This window comes from Semicossyphus pulcher, unplaced genomic scaffold (genome assembly GCF_022749685.1).
Source record: "Semicossyphus pulcher isolate SPU_LCO1_2020_fin unplaced genomic scaffold, fSemPul1.0.p SCAF_12, whole genome shotgun sequence".
NCBI lineage: Eukaryota > Metazoa > Chordata > Actinopteri > Labriformes > Labridae > Semicossyphus > Semicossyphus pulcher.
The window spans coordinates 23,382,206-23,399,172 of record NW_027211626.1 but is presented as its reverse complement, the minus strand read 5'-3'; the positions used below and the strand labels follow the sequence as shown (position 1 = coordinate 23,399,172).

The following is a 16,967-nucleotide window of genomic DNA, read 5'->3' as shown; positions in this document are numbered from 1 at the left end:
CAAGATCAGCAAATATCTGTGTAATGGGTATTTCAGCAGCAAGGCAAGGCAGCTTCATCTATGTGGCACATTTCAACCTGCAGGAAAATTGTGTAAGGATTCAGTGTTTAAGATGTAGTTATGAATAACTCTAACTACTATAAGTATTTTTTGAAAAAACATTATTATTATTAACCATTAACCACTATTTTTCACTGTAGTGTGGGTTGGTCAAATTATAGCCCCAATAAGTCCAAAATCAAAACCATCCACTGAGAGATTTAGTATATGTTAGATTTGTAAGTAGAGACTTATGCTAAGCTAGGCTAACCACATCATAACTTAAGCTCTGTTTAGAAACATCTGAACATCTCACTCTCTGAGAGAATAGCAATCAACTTCTGGAGCTGTTCCTTGAAACTAAAATCATCTTAAGTCAGACTTTACAAAACATGACTTTTTGTGTGGTTGGTAAGGGGCTTGTTGCAACCATTACCAGCACTGACTGAAATGACCACTTCCCTGGTGTGTAGGGCCTCTTTGTGCAGGATCTGCCTCTGAAAACCCTGGCTGCCTTGCGCTCCAGTCAGGCTCTGACGTTAAAGGTTTGTGGGTGCCTCAAACACCCAGATAGATAACCCTCAGTGGGGGTGACACCAAGTCGTGCCGCAAAGAGAGCCACTGCCATAGAGCCAAGGCACTCTTCAACCCTCTGCTCTCCACCCGAAAGTATAAAGATAAATGGGATAGCAATGTTTCTACGGGTTTGGTTCATGCAGTTAATATCTCTTTAAATTGTTTCTGGAATTAAGGTTAATTGTGCATAATGTCAAAGCACAGGATGCCAATCTTCAAATGAAATCATTGAATTAAATTCTCTTATTTCCATATGTGTGAATATTGTGTATGCCAAAACTGTTTGGAAAATAAAAATGAAAGTAACGTTTGGTCTGTAAGAAATGACACAAAGAAATTCTAAAGTAAGAACCATAAAATCATCCGACAAATAAATTATTATTATTATTATTATAGCAATTATTGACAAAAGAAAAAGATCAGTAACAGATGGTACAAGCATAAAGATCGTTTACAGACCAAAAATAATGCCGTATAAAGAAACAATGTAGCTGTTTTTGTAACCTACTTATAAATTTGCCATTTTCTATTTATAGTTTGTATTAATTTTTAATCTGAATTGGATATTTTTTTCAAAATAACATTTGAATTTGATTAAAATATTTCATTCTAATTTTGGCATCCTTTGACTTCTATACTTTTAAACCTGTTTCAACTTGTGGTGGATAGCTGGAAACGGTGAGGGGGGAAGCTGCACACTTGCCTACTTTTACAACAATTATACCCCTACTTATATTTAATCATAACATGCTGTATATATTTCCATAGAAATTATGCTTATATTGTTATTTTTGTTTTATAAATGAACTGTTTAACAAGAGTGTGACTGATCACACAATGAGAGGTAGTTCTTTCCTAAATTGACTTTTAACAACAGAAATATTTTATAGTAAATAGCATTGAATTCTGTTTTTGGATTCAGAGTATCGGGGGAAGTCTTTGCTTTCAAGGTTATAGTTGTGGAAATATGTACGCTTTGTAAAAAGAAGGCAAGTTGCAAGCTGCTGGTTCTACTTGGGGTTAGTTGGGGGATGTAACTATCAATGGAATAATAGATCATACTTTTACAACCCTCTCCTAAACCTCTATCTGATCATGCTGGTCGTCTCAACAGAAGCGGCGTATTGTACAGCCCTGTGTTGGACAGTTGGCCACAGTAAGTCTCGACCTGCTATATAACTGTGCTGCTGTACTCTCTTTGTGGCAAGACTGGCGCCCACCTCTGCTCGGCTGCAATCTAAAGGCCTGGCTTGGTGCTAAAGGGGACATTGATGCACAATAATCCTGAACAGGGGATGCTTGATGATTTCCAAACGATAGACTCTGACAGTGTGTCAGAAATTGTTGTTACATTCTTTTCGTATAAAGAAGCATCACTGTACATCAACCATCCCCTCCACCACTCCAGGCCTGTAGTTTGCTCTGCTGGTGCCTCGTTTATCTTTCCTTTCTTCGACCTTGTTTCCTTTTTTTCTCTCCTTGGCCTTCCCATTTCCTTGCTTTTTACTCTAATGTTCTATTTCTCTTCTCCCTCCATTTCCCTCAACCCTCTTCCCTCGTTCTCCATGTTCTACCTTGTTTCCTTTCTCTGGCCTCCTGGTGACCTTTGCCCTGTGACCTTTTTGCACCGCTGGCCACCTGTGCTTTGTGACTGCCCCCGGCAGATGTTGCCCATCACCGTGCGCAACATGCCCTCAATAAGCCCTCTAATCCTAAAACGCCTCAAGGTACAACTCTCTCTGCCCCCTACTCGCCCCTTTCTCTTTGCCCGCAATGTGGATGCCGACCGCCCCCGCCCTCCTCCGCCACCGTGCTGTAATTAACCAACTTTTGGCTGCTACTGCTTCTCAATGTTTAGTCATTTCCAAGGCTCAAGGTCTTTTCTGTCTATACCACTGGACAGGATGTCAAACAAAATGCTGAATTTTGCTAAGCTCTTCCACAAAGTTTCATTAAGCGGGCAATCAGTTTTCTCTACAATCCTTTTGACAAACATACAATCAGACACCCATACGAACAACAACACAACCTCCATGGTCGAGGTAATGAACTCTTTTCTTTAGGATGCAATGAAACCATGAATTTACCCATTAGAAGACAGTAAGAGCCTCAGTGCGCTGTCCTGTGGTTCATGTGGTACTCTGGCACAGGTTAGCTGAATTGGCGTCTTGTGTCTCTGTTATCCTGGGCGTGTAGTCTGCTCTGATCCAGGACACGCTACATGTGGTCAAACTGCAGAACAGCACATTTAACCATCATCTATTGGCAGCAGTAAGTCCATCCATACGTGTGTATGAAAACGGCCTTACATGTTCAGACACATGAATCATACATGGACATATTCGGCCCTGCAGAGCAGAAGATGGATGATAAAACATGCATCTCATGTGGTTGGATATGTTCTCCATTATCTCAGGAGCTTGGCAGCACTCTGCAGTCCTGAGCTACTGTACAATGTGTGTTCTTCAGTAACACAGTGATTGCTGAGTGACTGAAGTACGGCCAATGCTTCGTGTTAGGAACTTCCCTAAGTCGGACCACATGTGCAAATAAATAATGTGCTCCTGCATAATCCATTAAACGTCCTGCCATGCAAACTTGTTGCCCTCTATGAAATGGATATTTCTATACGGAGGCGTCTTCTCTTTAAAATATTGAGCCTGTAGCAATCAGGAAATTGATTTTTTGAGTTCTAAAAGATGAGAAGCGGAAATTACTTTTGTTTAAAACAAAGGAGGACAGATTCAGGACATGTTATAGTCAGATATTTATTCTCTTCATATCCTGAGCTCATTGTACATTTTCTTTATTTGGTTTTGTTTGGTTTCAGAAAGTTTCCAGTTCTCAGTTCAATGAAGCTGTCTATATCATAGAAGCTACAGGAAAGATCAATCACAAAGTTGCATTAATTCATTTCAAATACAAACAGCAATAATTTATGCAGTCAGAGATGATGCAACTCTTTTCCCATGAGAAATCAGAATATAGAGCTAAACTCTAAAGATGGAGTATCTTTGACAACCTGCAAAATGAGATCCAGGACAAATAGCCTCAATTTTTTGTGGCTTTTCAAACCTTACCTTGCTATCCAAATAAAGACAAGGCACTGAGAGAAAAAACAGCATTATAACCACAGCGGGAGAAAAGATTATGACCTGAAGGTGCATTTACAGCCGGCCTTCTCTGGAGTTTCAAAACTTCGGGGTTCTTTGTTGGAACTTGGTCAGGTGTCATTATCTGACATCATGTGAAGGACCCCACTTTGGTAAAATAGCAGTTAGCAATTCTAACTCCTCTCTTTGCTCAAGTATGGACTCTGGCATTATACGACGAAGTCCTCCTCAATCTTTCTCCTGGGAACCAGTGCCAATATTTGACGTTTAAATGGCCCTCAATACACTGCCTGGTTTCCAGGACCTAACCAAGCTCCAGTAGTACCTGCAAGGAGGACTCTGGTTACTCTCCTCATTGACAGTGAAGGGCTTAAAGTCAGAAGAAGACCAGGGAAAGCCCTTTAAAAGCCAATAAGTAAACCTTAAGCTTAGAATATCCTAGAGCAGATAAGACTTACTGAGGTCAGGAATGAATCTTGTACTCATTGTAACCGCTTGGCTTGCTCCCCAGCTAACCTTCCTCTCTGCACCCCCTCGCTGCACTTGTTTGAGGTGTAGTGTGAGGTTGTTGTTTAAGCATGGCCTGTTTGGCAAAGTCCAGCATGGCAGGTTGTAACTCAAGGTCTCTCAGCAGGGCGAGCCTGGAGCGCAGGGACCCCCAGGACCTCCTGGGCCCCCCGGACCCCCAGGCCTGAACGGAGCCAGTGGCCCACCGGTGAGTTCCAGGCAGGAGTTTAGTTTTCACAACTGTTCATTTGGCACCTTAAGAAACACCTCAGCTTTGCACAGACAACAGAAGTTGTTTGGAAGATACCCATCATTAGCAAGTTTATGAGTCTTCATCAATACATTCTGACTTCCCTGCTCTGGCAACCACAAATCTTTGCTTCCCGTGCAAAAAAAATGGACCCTGCACTGCATCAGTGTCCAAAGTAAAATGTATGAAACTAGGGATATCTCATAACCCATGAAATACATCATGTCAGTGAAGTGAACACAGCACTGGTACTATAAATAGTCAGACTAAGAGAAGTGAAAGCATAGTAAGAATATTACATTTAGGATCACTTTGCTTGGGGACACCATTAAGGGCCTGTGTCCACCAACTGTGTGTTTTGCGCTAGCAGCGCCTATTTTCTGTACAAAACCAATGAAGTTCAGCATTCGCCACTTGGCATTGGCTGTTTTTTGTCGCTGCTCTCACAGCGCTACTTTAAAATAATTCAACTTTTGGAACACCGCCTTGCTTGTCAATGTCACTTCTCCCTCACCGACCAATCAAAATCAGGAAGGGGCGGGTCTTCATTTAATAACTTTGTCAATAACAATGGTGGAGGAGGAGCTAATTCATCCTTCCCCTTTTACAAGGGTACAATTTCCAGGTGCAGAGCTTCTGCTAATGCCAGGTCACGATTCCCTTCCATTGTTTTTATGTTTTCGTTGTAAAATTTAAACAAAAACATAAAGCAAATATTAGGCATACAGAGCAATTTAAACAGACTCAGGGCCTGTGTCCACTAACGTTGCCTTTTGCGCTGGCAGCGCCCACGACCTCAATTTACAAGCGCATCTCACTGGGGCTTACTGTTACTTGGTTACAATAGTTGTCTGGCAGTATTTCTGCTTCACTCGTTAGTGATGACTTCTGTTTAAAATTGCTCTGTGTGCTAAATATTTGCTTTATTTTTAATGAAATTTTACAAAGAAAACATAAAAACAATAGAAAGGAATTATTTCCTGGCGTTAGCAGCAGCTCTACACTTGGAAATTGTAGCCTTGCAAAAATGAAATGATCCACTTCACCGCTGTCATTGTTGATGACAAAGTTGATGTCTGAAGTCCCGCCCCTTCTAGATTTTTATTGGTCGGTGAGGGAGAAGTGACATTGATAAGCACGGCAGTTTTCCAAAAGTTGAACTATTTTCAACTGAGAGCTCAGCGACAATAAACAGCTGTTGTCGAGGAGGTTTTTGCGCTGATGATGTTGAGCCTTGAAAACGCTGCATTGGTTTTGTATTACTGCATTGGTTTTGTATTAAAAGGCGTTAGTGGACACAGGCCCTTAACGGTCACAACCAAGGGAAACGGAAGTGCAGCCAGACAACTTTCATAACCTAGCAACAGTAAGCACCGATGAGAGCGCTCTGACATTAAGGTTGTGGGCGCTGCCAGCACAAAAAACGGCGTTAGTGGACATAGGCCCTAAAACCTGACATGCTGCTGTTCCAGAACTGACATCAATTCCATGTTGCAACATAAGAACATAAAACTAGAGCTGTTCAATATTCAAATGTTTTAAGTTCAAGTTGAGTTTTGATTAACTATTGTGCTACTTTGACTTTATTAAGTAAATGGGAAAAAATGTAGAATTGACCATCAAGCTTTTACTGCATCCTCATTTGGTACAGTTGTCTATATTGTGCACAGTTTTGTTGATCTTCTATGAAGCATGTGTGTTCTCTTCTTACAGGGTAAGCCCGGTGAACCTGGTAAACCCGGAAAAGATCCGAGGGTAAGCTTTGGTTCAGAGCGTCCTCTGCCTTTGATTTTCCAGAACCTTGTCATGGGTGAAAGTTTGTTTCTGCGACATTAACCGTTTTGTGTTCTCTGCTTTGTTTCTGCAGCTTTTACTGGGACTGAAGGTAAACACGTTTCTGTTCTTGTCCAAACAGCAGAATGACTGTTCTGCGAAGCTTGATTAGCATCACTGTAACTCTCATGATGACTCCAGCGTTATTAGAGACAAACACACTCAGGTCCAAACACAACAAGCCACATGAAGCAGGGATCAAGTCAAGATGTTTCCACTTGGTCTCCGTGCAGCTGCTCTGAAATTCAACCTCGCCTACACAACACTACACGCTTCCTCTGGATTGGATGAGTAGATCTCCACATGATGCATTAATTGCATCACGGATTATTTAAGAGAAGGAATGTAGATTGAAGGGTCAGAGAGGCGTTCAGAGTCCTGTAAACGCCTTCAGCTATGGAAAACAAGCTCAATCTCACACAAGAGCTTATCACTTGTGAGCTGAGCCGTTATGGCTGAACTGCTGAAGCATGTGGTTGGAATAGTTTAAACTTTAAACCCTCAGCCACCTGTTTATCTGTCAATATAAAACACTGAATTTGTTACTCTGGCTAGGCATTTAAATACTTTGTTTTATTTCTCCAGGGTGAGCCAGGTGTGCCAGGACAAAAGGTGAGTCTGAAAACTATCTGGTTATTAGAATCCAACATGTGGCTAGATTGGCTCAAAATACTTGTTCCAGTACAAAATCCTACAGTTCACATCGCCCATTGAGAAATAAATGGATTTTTCATTGAGACCAGAGAGCTATAACTAGCTATTGATTTTCCACAGTCAACTTTTAACTTCATGAAGGATGTTTCTTGTTGCTTTTCTTCAGCAGAGAAACATCCAGTTTAGTTTAGTTTGCCTCTGCATGAAAAGTATCTGATGTTTTAGAAGGAAAGTTGATAATGGACAGAGATGATCGCCTTAGGAGACAATGGTTTTAATATTATTATTTACACATGTTAATATGTATCTTCCTGTCCCTTCCACTCTCCCACAGGGTGATCGCGGTGATGTCGGCACAGTGGGTCCTGAAGGCCCAAAGGTATGTCTTTCTCCTACCAGTATACCATGTACTTTTTATGTTTAACTTTATGTTTTATGTATGGCTCATAATAAGAACTTTAGAATGAAACTAAATATAACTATATATATATAATAAATAAGCTCAGCTTTTACCAATCAGTTTTTTGAGTTGGAATGATCAATCAAATTTCACTGGTGGCTGAGTTATAAATAAGTTTTCTCTTTCCAGTTACTCTTCTTGTTTGATGTTAGGGCTATTAAAACATAGGGTGTGAGACTAGACTGTATAAAAAGTGGAGGTAGCCCCCAACTATAGGTTTGTGGACAATGATTTTAAGCCTTGAGTTTGACATCAAAGCTGTTGCCGAAGGAGCCCTGTTTAAGACGAGAGGATGAATGCTGGAGAGGACTGAGGTGTTAGCAAATGCTAATTTATAAGTTATACAGTAATGAACAAGGCAAATAAATTACGTGGCTAATGAGATAGTGAACAAGTTCAGCCCTTAACCATGTGTAGTGATTGCAGACACCCTACCTGCTACTTAGTGCTTAATTTAGTAAAAGTAGACCTTCACTCACTGGAGTCTATGAGAATTGACTCACTATTGGAGCTGCCTCAAGTGGCCATTTGAGGAACTGCAGTTTTTGGCACTTCAGCGATGGCTTCTTTTTACGATTAGGTGGTTGCAGCTTGGGTATGAACTGCTGTGTGGGTTGAGGGGTGAGTTGGAAGACAGATAAATAGTTACTGTCCAACAGTAACTTTGGAAGGCACCCCCTAGACACGCCTCACTCAGACTGCTGAAGCCAAATACAGGCTCAAGGATGAGTTTGTGCATGTAGTGAGGACAGTACGCTGCTTAGTTGCAACATCTGGCCGTTTCTAGCAAGAACCCTGTAACGATTTATATTAAATTGTAAAAAAAAGGTCTTAAATGAGGCTTTGAGAGTTGTTTGGAACTGTTGTTGTATGAATACTGCGGCGCTGACCTCACAAAATGATTCAGGTAACATCTGCTCCCACATTTATGGTTTTGACATTTGTTCAGTGGAAAATGTTTGTTGGGTTATTGCATAATAGTCACCTTAGTATTGAATAAACAGAGATGTACAAAGCATACACACGTGTGCACACACACTGACACAAACTCAGTGTGTGGACAGTGGGCTAAAGGATTTAACCTTGGCTTTGAAGTTTTGTGGGGGGCAGAATGAGCAATGCCTGCTGCACTCTCCACGTGCTTGTCCTTCTACCCTTTTCCATGGCTTAACAGACTTCCTCTAGAGGACACACACGGGCACATGTGCATGTACACAGCAACTGATCCACACTTATCTAGGCCATTATCTGGCATTAATAGGGAATTAAGTTTTGTGGCATTATAGATGACAAAGATGTCATTATAGATGCTAAAAATATGAAGAAAAAATAAAATCAAAAACAAGGCAGAGGGAGTATACAGTAAAGATAAGGTTAGCTAAAGGAAGTTAAATAAAAGCATAACAGGAAGGAGGGCTTGTGCATGATTTGTAGAGGCCATTGTTTAGCGCAAATAATATTGATCTACTCTAAAGATTTATAAATATGTGTAGATAATAATGGGCAGTGGAACAAACTAAAAGAAACATCAGGAAACACCTTGTAATGCTAATATGGCTAATGGAAGTTAAGATGTTAAGACGTCTAAGACGTTAGACGGCAAAGTGGATATCATTTTAGGGGCCCGAGAGCAGGACGGTAAAATGTGGTGAGGCTGGCAAAGATTGCCAGCAACTAGGGCTGGGTATCGAAAAATAATTTCTCAATTCGATTCGGTTTCCGATCCGATTCAATTTGATATCGCTTTTTGTTAGGGGTATTTCAGTTACAATATCAATACACCTCTAACCTGGTGCATTATCAACATTTTTAATATTTACTATAAGAAATGACCCCAAAGAAGTTACATCATGTACTTTTTATTTAACATGACCAACACACAGCAGTCAGCACAATATTTTATGAATTAGACAGCTTATGAACTCTTTGTCCAGTTTCTGATTTTTAGTCCGAAAATGTGGCTCATGGTTTTGATTAAACGAACTGGGTTCAACTTGTGCGAGATTTGGCCACGAGATCTCATAGCGTGAAGAACAAAACCACACTAGACTAAGAGTTATGGGGAAAGGCATATTGTATAACAAAATGCTGAAAATACACTCGTGGCCTAAGCTAACAGAGAGTAGCATAAACATCAGTGCAAAATTAACTTATATATTCATGGACGCACACACGATAAAAAGAGTCCGACAGCGATCACTGATGTTTCTGTAGTAGGTGCAGTAAACGAGTCCGGGCATGACTCCCTCACTGCCGTGTTTCGGGGGGATGCGTTGAGTCGTGCTCAGAAGCACTCAGAAACGTGAGTGATGAGACACATTTTTATACATAATTTTAAAGATCGATCTCGGGATTTATTAATTGATATTGGGTTATTCAAATGAGAATCAATTCAAAGGGAAAATTTGTTTTTTTAAACCTTGCCCTACCAGCAACGGTAACGGTAGATGGCACTGCCATCTAAAACAACGTTTTGCCGTCCTCCACAACGGAACTTACAACCGGATGTTATGTACCTCCCTCACACAACAAGAAAACTCCTACACAGACATCACACGAAAAGATGAAGAAACAGCGGATACACCAAATGCAGTTCTCCTTTCATTATCCATACTGGAAACTAATGAATGAGCTTACATTTTGAGCGAAATCTAACAATAATTTTATGTTTGTCATAGAATATCAAGAGAAAGCTGCATTTATGGCAACATATATAAGAATAATTACATGGAATGATGATACAAAATAAATAAATAAATTATGTAGTTTATTCAACATAACAATGACATAACTTTGTCATTACCATAGCAACATCTCGTCACGCATGTTTCGTTTGGCCGTCCTGCCGTTCCGTCGGAGTGTTTGTTTGATTTTCCCGTGCCGTCCAAACCGAACTGTAGTCATCAAAAAATGGACATGTAACATGTCATCCAGCAGTGACGGGTGAAATGTGTCTACTGCCACATGCAACACTATTATTATGAACCTTTTTGGTTTCATCATTACAATAGTGACACCTAGAGTGAAAGTTGTTTAATTTGGTTGTTGATGTAAAGTAAAACAAGGACGCGTGGAGCTTTAAAGGCTCATCCCATGATTTCATTGTAATGCTAAAAGGTCTGGGTGTAATCAAACAGTTTGGCAGCTGCTGTCACAACAAAACCTCAGCAGATATCTAACATGGCCATCTGTGAAAGTGATTTCTCCTGATGCCACTGTGTTTTCACTCTGACTATAAGGGTCACATTGAAAACATGGCGTCCCTCTGAACTTTATACTGCAGCTTTACTGAGGCTGAGATCGCTGGATTCACTGTGTTGCTCTGAGCCTCTGTGCAGATTACTGCCTTGTAAACTTCCACTTCGACCTTTCTTTCATCTCACTTTGTTTTCACATGAAATCGTCCCCAAATCCTGTTTCTGTTTTCTGGCATTAGCTCTTTGAGCACATCAGGCTTCTGAGTTAAAGGTCACTAAGAGGTCAGAGGAGAGGCCTTCACAGGGCCTGTATCTGGATTTTGTTTCCCAGAGGATGCACAGCAGGGATTAGATAACTTCTTAGATGAAATACAAACTGTTTTTCAGTTTTCTGTGAGGCCCTGGACCCAGTCTTCAGCGCTAATTGTCATGCTCATAGAGGATCTTGTGCACCATCTAGTGGACTGGAGTGATAGTTCCTACATTTACAATATCTGTGTTTGTTTTTACAGGGAGGCATGGGAGACCAAGGAATTAAGGTAAGATATTTTATCATCTCATATTTCTGAAGTGTCAAAAACTTTGGGGAACAGCTTCCATTACATAGAGCTGTTCTAGACCCTCCTGAGAACCCTCTTAGAACCCTCTATCCTGACCCCACCATAGACTCTTTTCACGCACAAAAGCAGGACATCACTGTGTCAAAGTTAGTGAGTGGTGTGCAAATAAGGCAAATATGAAGAGTGTTGATGCCACCCTCCAGACAGGCCCTGCCTTGTTGTCATCAGTTGTAGCTCTGGCCCGCTTCTGTTTGTTTATATAGAAACCACTTGCTATGCATATGTGTCCAGGGACCATCATGATAGAAGGCCCCTGGTTTCATCTCCACTGATTTAGATCCTCTCCTGTCAGGTCCACTTAAAGAAGGAGCTCTCCCTTTTTCCTCTGAGCCTTGCTCATCTTTTGATGTTCCTTCGGTTGAAATGTTTACTGTCCCACTGCTTCTCTGAGCTGATGTTTCCATCCACTCTGTAGGGAGATGAAGGAAAACGTGGTTTCCCAGGAGAGAGGGGAGAGAAGGTAGAGTGACAGGCTAGCATGGAGCTGCGTGTGTGTGGCATGTCGAGGTGAATTTATGCATGGTGGGATCACAGACGTAGTCGCCAGAGTCTGGATGATTGAAGTTCAAGGGCATTTCATTTTACTTTTATTGGGGGAAGCTGCTGTTCGCGGTTCAACACAAAAGTCATGAAATTCATCATGAACATAAATCAGTTTGTGAGGACATGGGGTTATACTGCAATGGTGGTCAGTTGTACTATATGCCAAGAGAGACCAACTCAGGATCTTCTTATTAATTTACTTATTGTTGTGTGCTCCCCTCAATGGTTCCATCCATCCATTATGGTAAATGGTAAATGGACTGTACTTATATAGCGCTTTTCTAGTCTTTGCGACCACTCAAAGCTGCTTTTACACTACATATCACATTCATACACTGATGGCAGAGGCTGCTACATAAAGTGCCCAACTGTCAACCGGTTATCACATTCATACCAATTTGGGGTTCAGTGTCTTGCCCAAGGACACTTACACATGTAGCCTGAGGGAGCTGGGGATCGAACGCCCGACCTTCCGATTGAAAGACGACCGACTCTACCACTGAGCCACAGCCGCCCCCATTATCTGTTCCACGTATCCTTTTCAGGGTCACAGAGGTTTGGAGCCTATCCCAGCTGTCATTGGGCGAGAGACACGGTACACCCTGGACTGATCACCAGTCAATCACAGAGCTTAATGGTTTTATGTTGGGGAAACAACTGGGCCATCGATTATCTAGACTTTTGAAGTTGTTTTTAGTGATTTATTGGTAGGATACGTTTCTCATGTTTCCACAACAGTACCAAACAACTGTTGACAACAGTCTCAAAGTCAGTAAAAATATTAGTCTCTAAATCTATTAGTGACCTTATTTCCTTTATTTCTGCACTCCTTCTCCGATGGACTCCAGCACCCCAGAAGTCCTCCATGACCCGCACTTGCCGTAGCTCTTCTTTGGCCATGCTAGCAAGGCAGTAGCAGTCACAGCATGTGTGTTTTCCACATTAAGCCTCAAAGATAGACAGATGGGGGAAAGGTAAAAAGCAGAATACTTCAAGCAAAGTGCATATCCATTGGTACTGACAGGAAGCAGCTATCTGGAGCGGCTTATACTGCTTAAAAATAAAAGGAAAGTGAATGTCAGAGTGGTTGAGGCTTCCATCTTCCCAGGGGGAATCTGTCTCAGGTGTAATCTTGGCTGAGTGGAATCAAATATGCCATTGCAGAGATTTTGTGGTGTATACAATAACCGCCATTATCTGCATGGTGCTTACCACAAATGACGTCTCCAGTAGACTCAACAGCTTCCGTTCCAGGGATCTCAGCAGGCAACAGCCCCACGTCTAGCCATAGAGGAAGCAGACACAGCTACCACTGCAGGACCTTGTCCCGTCTGTCACTGTGATGAAATACTACTTTGCGTCAGACCGATCCAATAATCCCTGTCTTTTAAAGCAGCTTTGATTTTACTTTAAGTGTGGGAACTGAGAGGGGCAGAGAGATTGGATTTCATGACAAAGGAGAGTGTATGCCAACAGTCGCACGTCTTTGACTGAAGAAAAAGGTCCCTGCCCTTTTTCCTTTCACTGAAAACAAGAAGCAATGAGCTGCCCAGCTGGAGGAAATCTTATGAGCAGAGAGGAAGACAGCCATTCAATTTCCCAATCATCCACCTCATTCTATTATTCTCCACAATTACACAGTGCAGGCTGTCTGTTCAATCGGTTGATAATGACTCATATTTACGTTTATTGATGTGTGGCGACCTCTAGTGGCTGCAGTAACTATGACAAATGCAGGAACGGCTAGTATAATGGTAAAGAAACACTGATAATCCGTTAAAGAACTGTATAAGGGGGAGATTAAGAGGCAGTCTCAACCTCGGGGATGTAGAAATTAAGTCAACTTGTAGGTGCCAAAAATTGCAGTTCCTCAAGTGGCCACTTGAGGCTGGCTCCAAAAGCGAGTCAATCCCCATTAGGCCCCTTATTAAAATACCTGACTTAACAGCAGAATTAAACACGTTTACAGCCTGGTTTTAAAAAACAGTTTACAATAGTTCATTTCTGTTATCATGAAAACTTTACAGGGGTTATCTTTTTATTACTCGCCTGTTTAAATTATATTAAGGCTAAAAGCTGCTTTTCCCTGCACAGAGCAAAGCTGCCTTTAGTAATGAGTAGACGGCAATCTTAATGTGCCATGTGTCATGTGCCGTTTACCTGCCTCTTGCTCTCCCTACAGAAATGTAAGGCCTGGCCCACACTGCCACATTCTTAACAGATGTTGAAAATGTGAGAGACGCCACACATGACGCTAAATAATGATCGATATAGTAGTTTTGTTCCTATAGTGTGTGGAGAGCAACGATATGACCAAAACAGCACACCACACACTGACAGATTTCATTCACTGACACCCTCTCGCAATCAAACGTGACTTTAGAGTAAACAAACATGGCGGATGAAAGGCAGGAAGAATTGACTTTTTGGACTACTTTTTAATTGAAAGACACCAAGGAAAAAGAAAAAATTGCAATCTGTACATGTTAAAGCTGGAGTTGTGCTTCCTTCTTCAGTCAGCTTGCTTCCCAATTGGCTATCGTTTTGTTCCATGTGACAATCCACAGAGTTCATGCCCGGCTGTCCTCGGGGTTCCTCCCAAACAACAGGTTATCCGAGCAGATCGGGGGAAGTCAAATCATTCTTAACAAACCTCACACCACAGGAAAGCAAGATCATCTTTAGAACCATCAAAAAATCAGGTCTTTTGTTGGAAGGGGGTAATCAGGCCCAAAATCGGCCTGATTATCTTGTAGTGTGTAGCCATCCAACAGAGGGTCTGCTTGGCTCTCTCTTTGCTTCTTAAGTCATCCCAAATAGAATCTCATTCTGTTGAAAATACAGTTAACACTCATTCGCAAGCTAATGAATTGGACACTGGTAAGATTAAGAGGTCTTAATATTATTAAAGCACTGCACCAGCACGCTGATATCATAGTCTAAGCCTAATCCTGTCCATCTGTTACCAAGCTTTACTGTTTAGAGTACACATGGATAGTGCACTCGCAAGTCATTAGGGAAACCCTGGCAGTGGGTATGTGCGTGTCCATGTCCTTCCTCTGAAACGGAGTGTGACAGGATGACTTGGCTATGGCACAAACAGAATGAACACAAGTGATCCTACAGCCTCATTGGAAGATTATTGCATTTCCTTTTTAATGTGCTGGTGACTGATTGGTCTGAACTCATCCCTTCCTTGAACTTCTCTGAAGTGGAAAGCCTGTGGCTGGACGGCTTTAACGAAGAGATTAGCATATCGATAAATCATGAGACGGCATGCCAATGTGACAAATCCATGCGGAACTACACTGACGTATTTCAAAGAAAGATGTTAAAATAGAAACAAGGTGGTGGATGATGGACAAACTTTTGAGGCAACCCAGGGAATGCTCAAAGCTGATTGGAGCATTCAGACATCAAAGGAAGATGTTGTTTCCTGTTGGGGGCAGTCGGTTGTTGGGGAGTGTCTGTTATGAACCCCTCTGTGCATTTAGAGCCGTCACCACCAGGGTACTCCTGAGGGCAGCAGGGATGATGGAGGTCCAGCAATGCTTTCATCTGACCACAAACTCTAGCGCTAGCAGACACTCTGTCTTTATGCGGTCCCTCACATCTCCCCCTGCCCAACTGACCCATGGGTTTGAAGAGAGCAGTCCTAGTGACACCTTAAGGTTAATACCAGAGAATGGATGGTTGTTATATTGTCTGAACAGTTGCTGGGTTGGTTGGAGGCAGGTAGTAGCAGGGTTTGGATTTGTTTCAGTAGCTGTACCTGGAGAATTGTACTGTAAATTGTATTGTCATGTAAATCTACATGCCAAACAAGCTTCCTGATGCAACTTCCTGGCAGAAGTTTGGTTCAAATACGCTCATATGCTCTCTGGTCTCTCTGGTTCTTGAATTCTTTATCTGTCACTACAACAATTTCCACTAAGTAGTGGGTTATTGGTTTTTCGTTGGGTAATTTTTTGTTTATATGTTCTAGATAGTTTGTATTCTGTAATTAAGCAATTTACATCCATATATCCCTCTGACAACACAAACGGTCCTTTTCTGCACAGGGTTTATGGGTGATTCACAATGTATAATTATGTGGGGAACCCTTAGATATTAATGATTTTTATCTGCCCAGCCACAGCCTGGCGTGGCAAGACAAGGATGGTTTTGATTAGAGCACCCAAAATAATAACATATTTAACTTTTCTTTTTTAACTCTTTTGAAGTGTATTTGAAGCAGCTTGTTGAAAAGACTTCTGCATCACCCGTTTCCCGTTTGCATGTTGCTATGCAGAGCATTTCAGAGTCCTCTAGGATTAAACCTTCAAAGGTTACTTGTTATTCTCTATCTACAACTATCATGCCTATTCCGCTGGGGGAAACGAGATTGTAGGAACTCCCTTTACCAGCCCGCTATGTCTGTGCTCGTGTGGTCACAGCTGTGATTGTAGATCATCTTCAAACCCTCTACTCATTAATCTGAAAGGAGGAGCAACAACACAGATGAACTAATGACTCATGCATGCTTCCTTTCTATTTTTAACAAGCAATTTCAGAGGGTTCACCATGCTGCGGCGAGCACTTGTCAGATGCTAATCTGTCACAGATTTTAATTGCTCTGTATGCCTTTACATGGACAGAGTTTTTAGACCATATGCCCTGACCCCTATCCATCCTACACAGGAAGGACACCCACAAGGAGAGAGATGCCCTATGTAGAGTTTTGCATCTCTTCATGGTCATTCTGCGTGCGTTTCTGGTCTTTTAGGTCTAATAGTTGAGTTTTCGACAAGAAATTACAGTCCAAAGTCTCACAATGACTTGGGCCCTTGGCGTGTGCTGAGTAAGCCCATTCAGCTATCTACCCATGTAACTGCATGAATAATTTCCTTCCAGATGTGTCGGCATGCATTTTTAACATCTTGACGAAGCGATTTACATCAATAGTTTTCCTTTTCTTCTTTTGTGTCATTCTGACATTGTAGGGAGAACCAGGTTTCCCAGGCACTCCTGGGTTTAAGGTAAAGTCATTTTCCGATCAGTGTGTGTGTGGCCTGTATTACAAACCCAATGAAATCAGCTGGTCATGAATGTCTTTCATCCACCATAAGGGCCAGGCTGGCGTCCCTGGTACCCCTGGCATCCCTGGCAAGAGGGGCTACAGGGTAGGCCTGGAAT

At 41.8% G+C, this 16,967-nt stretch overlaps 1 protein-coding gene across 1 annotated transcript in view; it reads left to right on the top strand.

Moving 5' to 3' along the window:
• The window catches only part of col13a1 (collagen, type XIII, alpha 1), a 55,865-nt gene that overhangs the window by 18,085 nt on the left and 20,813 nt on the right, over nt 1-16,967 (top strand). Inside the window, exons 11-20 of the mRNA XM_069658950.1 lie at nt 1,730-1,771; nt 4,360-4,443; nt 6,199-6,240; nt 6,353-6,370; nt 6,904-6,930; nt 7,307-7,351; nt 11,142-11,168; nt 11,665-11,709; nt 16,775-16,810; nt 16,901-16,954. Coding sequence (XP_069515051.1) covers nt 1,730-1,771; nt 4,360-4,443; nt 6,199-6,240; nt 6,353-6,370; nt 6,904-6,930; nt 7,307-7,351; nt 11,142-11,168; nt 11,665-11,709; nt 16,775-16,810; nt 16,901-16,954 — 420 coding nt within the window. The remainder of the gene's footprint in view (nt 1-1,729; nt 1,772-4,359; nt 4,444-6,198; nt 6,241-6,352; nt 6,371-6,903; nt 6,931-7,306; nt 7,352-11,141; nt 11,169-11,664; nt 11,710-16,774; nt 16,811-16,900; nt 16,955-16,967) is intronic.